The sequence below is a fragment of the Dermacentor silvarum genome, chromosome 10 (assembly GCF_013339745.2).
Source record: "Dermacentor silvarum isolate Dsil-2018 chromosome 10, BIME_Dsil_1.4, whole genome shotgun sequence".
NCBI classification, from domain to species: Eukaryota; Metazoa; Arthropoda; class Arachnida; order Ixodida; family Ixodidae; genus Dermacentor; species Dermacentor silvarum.
In genome coordinates, this window is record NC_051163.1 from 21853259 (window position 1) to 21866758 (window position 13500).

The 13500-nt window shown below is 47.3% G+C and overlaps 1 protein-coding gene across 1 annotated transcript in view; it reads left to right on the forward strand.

Annotated features, from left to right (window-relative positions):
• LOC125940865 (uncharacterized) overlaps positions 1 to 4210 on the forward strand; it is a 45701-nt gene extending 41491 nt beyond the window's left edge. Inside the window, exon 4 of the mRNA XM_049657494.1 lies at positions 3784 to 4210. Within this exon, the coding sequence (XP_049513451.1) occupies positions 3784 to 4183 (400 nt within the window). The 3' untranslated portion in view covers positions 4184 to 4210. The remainder of the gene's footprint in view (positions 1 to 3783) is intronic.
• Positions 4211 to 13500: the final 9290 nt, after the last annotated feature.

Here is a 13500-nt window from a genome sequence, read left to right on the forward strand (position 1 = left end):
TATACCTTCGGACAGAAAAACGCGAATGCGACTACAGAAAACGGATCCACTCATCAGAGGGGAACGCGTGTAGAAATTACGGGTACGCAGCAGAATTAGAACGTGTTTCCACAGTTAAAAAGAACGCGCTAGCGACGAACCCCCTTCTATAACAGCAGTCGATCGCTACTCCCATCGATATGACTCCGCTGGCGACATTTGCCACCCTGGACTTCGACGTACGCGCTGTCGGGGCCTGGTGGTTCGTCGCAATTATATCGTTCCGCCCTGCGGACAGAGGAACGTCCTCTGTTCGCGGCGCCGATGCATGGCAGCGCGCTATATAGATACCCGGCTTGTAAGAAGCACTTTACCCTATCAGAGAGAGCTTGTATTGTCCAGATAAAGAAGGAAAAAAAAAAAAGGAGCACTTCGCCCGTTTCTCCCAAATGCGCGAGCGCGGGGGGACCCCTATAGTCGCGACGAGATCGGGGCGCGTGATTTGGGCCAATAATGAAGACCTTCCCACGACCGATGTCCTCCCCCCCTTGCCGCCGGGGGGCGCGCGGGTAGTATTCTGCGACGTCGCTTCACGCGAACCGTGACACCGCAGCTCCCTCAGCGTGCCCAGTTTCGTATCCGCCGTTCCGCTTAGGAATCGGGTGGCCAGCCAACTATATTCCGGCGAGGAAAGATGAAGGGGGGAGAGGAGAGGTCGAAACGAGCCTGCTGCCCCACGGTGAAGCGTAGTAGTGCGGCAAAGTGGAGGAGGAGGACACGAGGGTGAACCAGGTTGTTGTGACTGGCCGTTGCCATGGCGACGGCTCTGGTTCTCCCACCCCCCTTTCACATTCAGTCGGTCTTACCAGAAGAGGCAATGAGGAGAGAGGGGGGGGGGGGACTGTCCCGTTGTTTTTTGCTTTGCGCGTCGTCGTCCCCCACCGTGTATTCCTTTTTACTCCCACTGCTTCGACTTTCCTGCGCCATCGATCATTGCGCCTGCCCCTGTAGGGCACACACACACACAACGGGTCAGGCTATACCTGGGCGCTGCGAGGTGCAGCTCTCTCTGAAGGCTCGCACCGCTGCCGACCGACCCGGTGCTGAAGAGACCCCTGGTTCCTGCCTTCCGCGGCGCCACGCGCGGATGCTTCGTCATTGCCCTGACCGATTGGCGCCGGATCGCAGTGAGTTGCTCAAGTGTTTTCCAAAAGGAAGTAGAGTACAGGACGTGCTAACTGGGTGAGCCACGCTCATTTTCTCGCAGTTCCTTCAACTCCGGGAAGTCCTGGTTCGAATCTAATTTTCCGTGCGCTCCGCTTGGAACCGAACGCCAGAACAGACCTCCGCCATTTTTCCGTCTAACGATGCCTTGCGGCGTCCTCTGGCCGGAACGGTTCCTTCGGTATGGCTTCGCGAATTGAGTTTATTTCAAAGGCTTCTGCTCAAATACATGCTTATACGTATAGGCGATTTGGGATGTAGACTTACCCTAGTGTAATGGGTCATACGTTCTGACCTTCAGAGGGGTGATAGGGACAGTGAACCCCTTCATTCTAATACGTGTGATTTAAATTCCTAGGTTATACGCGGCCCTTTATAACGCTGCAACTGAAAGGAACATCAGGGCACTTTAGTTTTCCTTCCTTTCACTCGCAGTAGTCAATTTGTAATCTTGTGAAACTAGTCGCCAAGAGCCGCGCATGATACTTCTCGGCGGAGAATTCTGGAGACTGCACCTTGCAGGAAACTGTTGTACGCTTAGAAGTTGCTGCAAGCGTGAGGGTGCAGTCACTGCGATCGGTTGCAATCTGGCTCTCGGCGCTTCAGAACCTGTATACAGGTATCTGCGCCCTCGGGTAACTGTTTGAGACCAGGTAACTTTTAACAGTTTGCGGATGTGACGATTGTGATTCGCACTGTCGATCTGAGCTCCGCCACGTGCAGATATATGGATTGCGGACAGAATGATTTGTAGTGAAGTGATATCGACGAGGGGCAGCCATGTTCCAGCGTGGTTGCAGTCGTAGACGTCCAGGAGAAACCCGTCTGATAGAAACTTGTTCTTCATTACCCAGACGTTCGCAAGGATGGTGAGCACTTGGAAAAACAGTTTCATCCGCAAATTAGCCAAACGGAGAAGCAATGCAGACGCTGCTACAGCACTGGCCAAGGTGATTTATGTTGATCGATAAAGCAGGGCGCGTAGTCCATTTATAGTGCGGGCACGTACCCTGCATGGTGTCGGCCCCTGCTAACTGAAAAAAAAATCGAGTTGGGACTTGACGATAAAACAACGAAAGCACTGGGCTTTGCGCAATGCGCTGATAGCATTAATATTGGAAACGTTCTATTTCTTATGAGTTTGCTGTGGAGCAGAATTTGTCATCCGGGCCACAAAACCAAAGTCATTAGTTTCAGCCTGTCCGTTAACTATTACAGTTTACGGAATACCGTGAACGCAAGAAATCCTGGTGGCGCCATCTTGTTAAGCCGAGCTTAAGTAGGGCACACAAAACTAGAATAATTACGGCCGCGTTATATTGAGTTGCTGGTAATTCAGTATTCTACAGCGACTTTTCCCCCTACACTATTCGGCTAGGGCACGCTATCAACACAAAAACGTTCCTGACATGTTGCGGTTGAACAAATCGTCATGAGAGGCCTCTACCAGATCTGCTTCTATAGGGTGCGGCATCGATGCACCATATGCTGCTTTCCGGTGATCTGTTGTTCCGTAAACTAATACGGACAGGTGATAACTCCCTGTTGGAACGTCGATAGTCCACCCAGTTCTCGTAGATGTCTTCATTCATCGTGCGTGGGATAAGCGTTCAGTTCTAGCGTTTCGTGCATTGATGCACAGTAAACTGATTTACACCTTTAAAGGGTTCTTAAGGGTGCAAATTGGTCTATAAACCACACCCTTACACTCTCAAGGGCCTAAGGGTGTGATTTGTAGACAGAGAGCACCCTTAAGGGAGTAAATTGGTTTACAGTGTGGGATGATGTGAGCCAAGGTGCCATTTTACGGTGAAAGGAAACAGGCTGTTGATCATTCTTGAGGAAGAAAGAGATAGATAGAGAGAGAGAGAAACGAAAGGGAGTGGTGGCAAGACGCCATTTTTAATTGAATTGAAGTCCACTTACTTGCCTTTAAAAGAGCGAGGAAGGTGATACTGATGGTGGATAGTCCTTACGAGGTCTCGGCTCCCTTACAGAATAGCTGACGTTGGTATCAGTATAATAAAAACAATGAACAAAATTTATAGCGCACAACTCATATCGGAGTACACGAAGAACTGAATACAGAAAACTACATGTTAGCGCGGATCGCAATCAGTACAGTGCATGCGATCAACAGTGGTTGACTGTTTTGGATGAGTAGCTGTAGGGATTTATTTTTTCTTTCGCTTTCAGATCAGCTATGAAGAGAAGTGGTGCGCGCGGCGGCTCTGTTGTATGGCATTCCGGAACGCGGAGGCTACAGATTGGTGTATTTATTCGGGATTTGGTGTCTTTAGGTTCATGACCTGTTGAAGGGAGGTACGGATGCCGAATGCTGAGTCAGGGAGGCCAATTCCTGCTCTGGCGTAGGGAAGTGTCTTTTTTGAATCTCAATCGGCATTCCTCTTGCGGCTCGTACCTGGGCTATACGCAAGTAAGATGTGCTTGCTCGCGGAGTCGGTCGGCTACTTCCGACGCCTCCATCGGAATTCGCTATTACTGGGTTGAACGACGTTGTGATGGTGGTGGTGTGACCATGATGACGATGATGAGGATGGCTATGATGGTGTCTTTCAGATGCCGGTGTAGAGTCGCTGCAAGGACAGCAGGACACCCAGCTAAAGGGTGGGAGCGTTGGTCCGGCGAGCCGGTGTCCTCGGAGCCATCAGCCCCTGCTGCCTACAGCCAGACCCCAGACCCTACTGCCAGACCCTACTGCCAGACTTTACTGCCAGACCCTACGGCCAGACCCTACGGCCAGACCCTACGGCCAGACCCTACGGCCAGACCCTACGGCCAGACTCTACGGCCAGACTCTACGGCCAGACTCTACGGCCAGACTCTACGGCCAGACTCTACGGCCAGACTCTACGGCCAGACTCTACGGCCAGACTCTACGGCCAGACTCTACGGCCAGACCCTACAGCATACACCGCTGTCGTTCTTGGCAATGACAGAATTCGCAGACACGCCGTAACTCTGATACGCGTGGTTTCTTGGAGCGCCAAAGACGACGGGGCGTCCATCGAGGACGACGCCTTGCAGACGCCTCATCGACGACGTGCGGACGGCTAAAGTCTCGCTTGAAGCTGGTCACCTGGAACTCCTGACCCAGACCTCCATCTCTCGGTGTGTACAACTTCAATACCGTAAGACAAAAAGTTACCAAGTCATGACCGGCAGCTGACCACTATCCTTGAAAAGAAAAGGCTACAATCGTTGCATTCTATCCGTACTAACATATGGGGAAGAAATTTTGAGCCAAACTGCCCTCTCGATGTGCTTAGAAGAGACTCTAGAGAGGTTGGCTACAATTAACTGGGGATCATAATGCACTGTATTGGGACGACGTGCAAGTGGAAAAGGTATGCTTGTTATGCATATTGATCGCACCTGACATCCCATTTGTGCCGCTTATCTCACCGCGCGTGTACATCGGTTGTTTGAGCCCATCGATCTTTCTGACGTCAAACAGGGAACGACCTTAGTTTTAGCACCCCCGTCTTTTCCTTTATTGACGGTGCACTATCTCAAGCAGATAGTGCACCGCTCGGTTTTGATATCTCTCATCATCATTTAGTAGCATAATAAACATCATAACTATGGTCAAGCGGTGTATTATTAGAGCTTACAGGAGCAGTAACACGGTTAGATTTGCACCCAGGCTCGCCAGGTTTCGGAGCACACAATAATAATAATAATGAAAGATTGGCGCAAGCGTTGCATATATCATATACACGAATAGAAAAAGTTGAGTAGATTGTTCTCCGTAAGACTGTCACACTTCTAACTTGCGTTGCCGGATGACTGCAGAAGTCGCGAGGGAATTTAACTTTCTCACTTCCTGCTCCGTTAACTTTCCCGGTCGCATATGCATAGCCCAGGACCAGGCCTTCTTGTTTCTAGGCTGTTTAGTAAAGACTAATTTCAGCTTTGCGTGACGGCGTGACGAAATCAAAATGACTCGGCAACCGCTCAAGCTCCACCAGTTGTGTAACGTGTCTCGTTCTTTGCTGTACCATTATGGTAATTTAAACAGGACCTAGTCATCGCTCTGCCGAATGCACTGCTATGTATAGGTAACGCAACTGCGAACCGCTTGCTTGTGTAATGACGTCGTTGCATGGTGCCACTCTGCCACATCTTCTTTGTTGATTTCTTTTTCATTTTTTATCGTTGATTTCAACATTTGTCTCCTCCTGAATACAGTGCATAAATGAATAGCGACTTCCGTTACTACGAACTCTTGTAATACGAATTCTCTGACAAGTCGTACTATTCAGAGGCTCTCGATTAGTTCTTTGAGAGTCGGTAACCTTGTGGTAAGGCGGAATTTCCGATAAGATGAACATATTGGCTAAGTAGTACTTTGTGTTAGTTTTAAAACGAGTTTGCCGTAGCACCACGCAAACGGTGTTCCTCTGTATAGATGAAACACCTCGCTGGTGGTCAAGCGTTCCCAGCAGCCTAAGTTTGTCACGAATGCATGTAGATTGACCCGCCGTGGTGGCGTTGTGGCTTTGGCCTTGCGCTGCTAAGCACGAGGGCGCGGGATCGAATCCCGGCCGCGGCGGCCGCATTTCGATGGGGACGAAATGCAAAAACGCCTGTGTACCTTGCATTTGGTCCACGTTAAAAAAAAAAAAAAAAAAGACAGATGGTAAAAATTATTCCGAAGTCTGCCACTACGGCGTGCCTCATAATCATATCGTGGTTTTAGCGCGTAAAAGCCCGGAATGTAATTTTTATAAAATTGCTTGTAGATTAATATTTCGCTATTGATATGATATTGATTCGTATCTACTTAAAGCTTCATATTAATCATTTTCCCGTTAAACGGAAGTGTTGAATTTCTGCCTTGATTGTTAATAAGGGGTTCTCCCTTATAAGCGAAATATTCTTACACTGAAGTGTGCAACTGTTTCGCCATGGGCTTTTCTTTACAGGCAGCCCCCATACCGGACCCGGACAAGCTGATCCACCTATACCGGCGAATCAGAAGACCCGCACCTTCCGTTTTTTGGCACTAGCACATTTTTGTGTTTCGATGCTACGACAAAAATTGTGGTAGTGTCAAGCAATAGGAAGAGTTAACAAAGCAGCGATTTGAAGACTGTGGCAACTTGCGCCCTCTGGCGGCTGAGCCGGCATCTGCGTCTACGGCTGTGATCCGCGGGTGACGTCATCTGCATTTACGGCTGCATCCACGGGTGAGACCGCCTCATTCTCTTTTTCACGGCATTATCTGCGTACGAAAAGTCTTGCTAATAAGATCAATGCTTAAAAATTACCTAAGAATGTGGGCAGAAGCTGGAGAACTAGGTAGGGCAGTTCTGCTTAAAGCACAACGGAAGAATTTCGGCGAGTTTTTTCGATTAATGTCGCACTGGCAAACAAAGATTCCGCATGCTTTAATATTCTCAGATTCTTTTGATTTATGAGAAGTGATACTTTAAAATGATTTTAAGACCACCTGCTTCTTGGTGAATCCGCCATCGTGGGTAAGTGTCATTGCTAGTGAACAAGAGAATGCGAGGAGTGGATATGTGCTTTTTAGGAAGGTGGATAGGGATGTAAATACTGGCAACGCTCTTGAGCCTGCTTTTAGGATGCCTTACGTTATGAATGAATGAATGAATGAATGAATGAATGAATGAATGAATGAATGAATGAATGAATGAATGAATGAATGAATGAATGAATGAATGAATGGATGTGACCAGCACGTTAATGTCACAAGGGCACAAGCAAGCTCTAAATCTCCGGCTAAATTTTATTGATTCCAAGCACATTTTATGTATATAGCTCGTCAGCTGACGTAGCATGTGCAACAAACTAAATGATACTAAGAACGGGAAAGCGAAACCAAGGACCAGACGGCAGGGAAATGCTCGGTGAAGGCGATCGTACCGCAGCGCTGGTCACCTCAATGCCCAGGACAAAGTAGCTCAGTGCCGCACCTTAGCCAAAATGAATGAGTGAATTGAATTAATTACCAGTTGTATGCAAGTGTTCAACAGTGACCGAACAAGGGAAAGCCCCAGCCCGGAGCCGACGTTTCCACTAGGGGGATTGTCCTCGTCAAGACTTCGTCGTCAGTGGTCACTTCAAGTCCTGACGTGAACTTCATGACTTCGGCTATGTTCCAGTACTGCCCCTCAGGTGTCGCTCGTGCTCGGCACGCGCTCGTGCCACTGCTCCCGCGTTCGTCGTCGTCGTCGTCTTCTTCCACAGCTGGCTGCGTTGCCGCTAATCATTCCAGCGTTGTCACTTCTCTTCTGTCGTCGTAATGGAGAAGCCGTGTTTACGGGGGTTTGAGCCATTCATGGTCTTACGTAACGGACAGATTCAATTTTGAAGCAATTTAATTTCGAAGAATCGCAAGCGGCGATGGGCGGGCGAATGCTGCTAACCACGCCGCCGAGCAAACTCGAGACATCGAACGCAAGCGACAACAGAGGACTGCGAGCATACCGTCAGCGACGTAGTTCTTCTCTCCGTCGCCGCCGAACGTGTGTGTAACCTCATTATAAGAAACACAAAGACGTAACCAGTAACTGAGAAATACTTCAATGAACCATCGGGATTAACCCAGTGATAAACACCGGGGCCGCACGCTTCAGCTGCGCTGCTTAACCATCTGCACGGAGTGCTTGGGCGGTGATTTTTTTTTCTTTTTTCATAAATTCGCACACGCAAAGTGTTCAATGATACAGATATAATCTGTGCTTTTCGTAGCTTCTCCTTGTCGACGCGAGGCGGCGTCGCGTCGCAGAGACGTCTTGCAGGCTAGGTGACTATTTGTCACCGCCCCGTTTCAAGGGGTATGCCATTAATCATCACCATCGTCTTCCAGACTGTTTCAGATGCGTTTCATTGCTTGGACTCGGAGCTGTCTTCTTGGCTGTCAACGTAGACTGACTGCATTGCTGTCCGGAATTGGAACACACGTTTCTTCGTCTGGGATAAGCAATGGGCGAAAAGGGGAAGCCTTAACTTGAGCCAATATTTCGACGAGGGAACTTTGTCTTCGCCAGTCAGAACCACTTGTCGAGATATTGGCTCCAGGTTGAGGGTGCCTTAGTTGGCTCACCGTTGATCGCCTCGAGTCTCTCCATCTTCCTGTGAACTTCTATCTTGCTTGCAGTTATGTGTAAACTATTCTCTGTCCGCGGGAGCATGTAGGGGCTGTAGCAGGAATGCTGAAGCAGGGAACATAGGCCGGGGCTGTAGCAGTAATGCTCTGCAACTGTCCTGAATACGGAGCACAAAGCCAGATACTTACCGCATTATTTGCTCGCTTTGGTAAAGCCCGCTTTCAGCTCAATATTCGGGCAGCACGAACTGGAGAGCAGTAGCAGCGCTTAAAAAGAGCACTCCTGTCTTTTTTTTTTCTTGAAGTGACCTTGACGCCAGGGTAGATCCGCTTTAGATATGCTTAGACCCACTCTGCGGTGAACGAAAGTGCATAGACAACGCAGATGGCTGGTATAGTTAGTGTATTTAGTATGTTAGCCCTATGTACTTATTACTTCCAACACCTCTCTTTCCCTCTCCCTTTATTTTTTGTCACAGTTTTTTTGTCCCTGTTTTTCTTTCCCTGTATGCAACGTAGCAGGTCAGGAACTCAGCTCCTCTGGCCAATCTCTCTGCTTTTCTGTTACTATATATATATATATATATATATATATATATATATATATATATATATGTATGTATTAACATATAGTCAGCTAGTACCACCTCCCTGCCAGAGATCGGGTGCCACTGTGTTGTTTCTGGCAGTTCCTGCTGGGAACGTTGCTGACTGACCGTACGTCCTTCCGTGACCCGAAGGCAGCCCAAGGGCATAATCGCTGTCCAAGTCGGTTCCTATTACTGACTGGTACGTTACTAACGTGGAGAATCAACGTTTCTTGACCCAATATACCGGCTAGATTCCAGAAGCAAGACCTCCATGTACGTGGACAATGTGACCATAAGGTAAAAAATGATTTCGTTTCCATACAGGGAGACGAAGATACAAAATTGTGTGTTGAGTAGCCGTGTTTTAGTGCATCCTGTATTTTCATATGTCATCTCGTGGTTTTCGAAACAAGTTTCGTGGCTGCTTTTCGTCGTCTGTGACGACACAACAGCCTATGTCAAATTAGCTGTCAATTTTCGCAAACGCTTTAGCAGCAAGAATACAACCAAACCACTTCCATACACTTCACAGGACTCCATGTTTGCGGTGAATATGTTACCTAATTAGTTTCCAAATTACTTTGAAAAGGATTGAGCCTAATGTACAATATAATATACTAGGTATCTCAGGAAGATAGATATATATATATATATATATATATATATATAATGCAGTCATGCCAGTCGGCATACACATCACGTGGGGCATAGCGGGGCAGCAATAGGCGGTGTCCAGAACTTGGCGTCTATGGCGTACGTGTTTCCGGCTCCACAATTTCTTCCGGCGCATGCGGTTAGCAAAAGCGTAGCCTTCGAGATCTGTTTATGTTACTCAGAGGCAACCACTGCTTGGGGCTGTGGATTAGAACACCACCTGTGCCGGCATAACAGCACCATGCTAACATCGCCGGTCATCACACGCTCACTCAACCGCACCCACTCTCCAATTCACGCCGCATTCACCCATTCACTCTCTCTCTCTCACCAACTCACTTAAAAACTGACTCGCTCGTTCGTTCGCTGGCTCACCAACACACCCGCACTTATTCCCACCAATCACTGCACTTGTGTGGAGCGCTGGCCTCTTCTCGAAATTAACTCGAAAGCGATTACGTAATATATTCATCCCGGATATGGCGTCATATGCACGCGTAACAGCATGTTTAAATAATATCACTCATTCCACCAGCTTTCGGTAAAATTAAGCGCTAATTTGATCTAGATCGCAGCGTCATCGCAGACGAAGAAAAGCACCCGTGAAGTGCGCTTCGTCAACGAATGATAAGGAACAATGTTTTTCTGCTTCTTAATCTTTTTTTTTTTCGACACGCGACAAATGAAGGGTGTTAATAAAACGTTTACGACGGGATTTGTACGCATGCGTCTGACTGTGGGTGTTATATATTGTCTTGCCGCAATAAAATTCACAGTTGTTATTCAGTGCTTGTGTTCTCTCTCCTTCACATTTTTCCTCGTCCTGCTGTGCCGTTTCCAGAAGCCGTGCAACACCAACTATAGTTACGAAGCAAAACTTCGCGCGCTGCTGCCCTCTTCGTGATTTGATACAATGCGTCCATCAATTCGCTCGACGTAGTGATGAAGTGCCACAATCACTGAAGAGGGCGTAACAGTTAGTTTACAGGGAACTTGCTATAGTCCCATGTGCCCTCTACAAGATAGCCATAACGACGAACAACGTTTATAGGCTGACGATTGATTGATTGATTTTTATTCATCTTGGTATTCATAAATTACAACAACTTTCCGGACCAATAGCCAAAGGCTAGTGATAGGTCCGACAAAAACCTATAATACAGGAAACAATAAAAACATGACAATGAGTGAAGCTGAAGACAATGATTGGTGTGCCTTTTGCCGTATCAAACTGATGCGGCAAACAATGGCGAACGATTGCTTTTCGTCGCAGTTGCTTGATATGTAGGCTTAGTAGCGCGAGTCGTCAGTAGTCATATACGCGGAGGACCTATCGACTGCCGTTGGTACACTGTAAAATAATTTACACCCTTAAGAGTGAGAAAGGGTGTAAATGTGTATCTCACACCCTTACATTAAAAAGGGTCTAAATGTGTATTCACAACGTTACATTAAAAGGGTGGAAATTATTTTACAGTACATGGACGAATCAAAGAGTGAACGAACTGTATGAATGCACGCCAATGGCCGAGTTGCTTCGCGTGATTAGAACGCTTAGCATACCGTCACCAGGGCCCCGCCGTCACCGCGCCCACCTGCGCCACGAAGTGCGTGTGCGTGTACTGCGCGGTACAATAGCACGCAACGCTAACGCCGGGTCGGTACACTGCGAGTTTTACATCAGGTCGAGGAGACAGCCAGTTCGATTGGCATGCCGGCGTTTCGATCGCCGACTCGCGTGAGTTCAAACTTCGGTGCGCGCCAGCAGTACAGAGCCCCGGTTGGCACATGGAACTTCACAACAGCCTTTTTTCCGGACACCGACTTCAAAAGTAGTACTGACGCATATTGTTTCTAAGCTGTAAAACAAAAACTTACGCACGCGCGTGTGAAAGTTGGGAAACGCTTATGTTTTAATTTGATGTACTAGAATTTGTCTCGATATGTAGGAATTGGCGTCATCGACATCACCGTGACGTCATATGAGACCGAGCAAGATTTGCTCACGTCAAGTGGCAATAAGGTTAGGTAATATTAGTCTGCTGGGCCAGTTGGTGTAACATACCGTAAAAGTATGAGTGGTGTAACGGCAGGGGTGAAGAAATATTTGACCGGACAGACGCTCTTTCTTCAGTTTTTCTTCATTCCTGCCGGTAAACCTCTCGTCTACCTTTACTATATGTTACATCAACTGACCCAGCAGACTACTTTCATGAGCGTCAGTCCTGTCAAGTCTTCCTTCACCTCTGCCGTTAAACCGCTCATATTTTTTGGAAAGGTTAGGTACGATGATGCTCATAAAAAAATATAATACAAGAGTGGGCGCGTTCCTTCCAGCTGCACTCGCGTGCGTCATCCGAAGGAACGGGGCGAGACAGCTAGTGTATCATCACGTCATGCCGCATCCGCCAGTTGGTTTTCGCGAAACCGAAACTATATCGTAGAAACCATTAATACCGTAAGTTCGTTAGGGCGCTCCGATGCTTGCCAGTACATTTATACTGTGGGGTTTATATAACTGGACCTTCATTTGAAGAAAAAAAAAATGAAATGGCAAGTATGTAATGTCATGTCGGTTTGGTGGCCACCATAATGTTGGTGCTTTTAATAATGTAGAAAAGGGGAAGAGGTCGGCGCGGAAAAGGTATTTCTGATGATGATTACCAATTCTCGTTTATCCTACCTATACTAGTCGTTGGATATCGCAGGGAGAGGCCTTCGTCCTGCAGTGGACATAAATATAGGCAGGTGATGATGATGATGATGATTATGATGATGATGATACTAGTCATGATGCCACTTAAAGAGGCCTACACTCGGAGATAGGCGAACGGAGAGTGTACACGTACAACTGAGTTTGACGATGCTAAGAGGAAAGAGAAGCATTAAACAAGCGCATGACGTCTCACATTCTCTTAAATTCTGAAATTTGCTACAAGGTACAGTGAAATAAAAGTATACTAACATCAAACAAAGGCATGCAGCCCTTTGTGATGCGGATATACTGCAACAATTAATGTCCCTGTATTGTTCGTTTACCAACGCACATAGCCCATCATTCGAGGTTAGACAGATCACCATATCAACATCCATCGAAGCCAGAAAGATGAAGTTTAAACCAATCTACAATGTACTGCCTATGGCATAGCTTCATACAAATGTAACCAGAGGACACTCGGTCGCCAGTGTCGTACATCAGGGAGCCCAATGTCAAGAGCGTCTTTGGTTACCAGGCGCAGTGAGAGGAAATTTGGCTGGGCGTAACGTACTTGTGGACTGAAAAAAAAAAATGCGAAGAGACGAATTAAATTAAGAGTTAGTGGAATGTCTAAGTGCTTATATTAAGGGTTTTGGGAATGATGCCAAGATTATCCTGTTAGGTGACATGAATGCCCACATACAGGATCTAGACGGTCACACCGGCAACAACGGGACGCTAATGCTACATCTCTGTGAACAACGTAACCTCGTTATAGTGAATCCCGGCCGCAGCGGCCGGGATGGAGGCGAAATGCAAAAACGCCCGTGTGCTTACGTTGTAGAGCACGTTAAAGAACCCCAGGTGGTCAAAATTGATCCGGAGCACTCCACTAGGGCGTGCCTCATAATCAGAACTAGTTTTGGCACGTAAAACCCCAGAAAGAAGAAGAAGAAATATGATGGCCAGATCAAATGCGAAGTCGGCAGTAGGCAATCGACCATTGATTATTGTCTGATGACAGAAGGAATTTGTGATAAGTTGAGAGAAATGGTAATTGACGAGGAAGGGTATATACAAGGGCGTTTCACTTAACTTGAGCCAAACATTAAAAGTATGCAAATGCTACATAGCTGAACCAGAACCAAGGTAACGTTGTTTGCCGTGGTTTGGAGCTGCTCAGATTATTGCTTTTTGCATGCCGCCTAATTACGTAACTACTCTTAATTAATTAATGAACTTCTAAAATATTATAA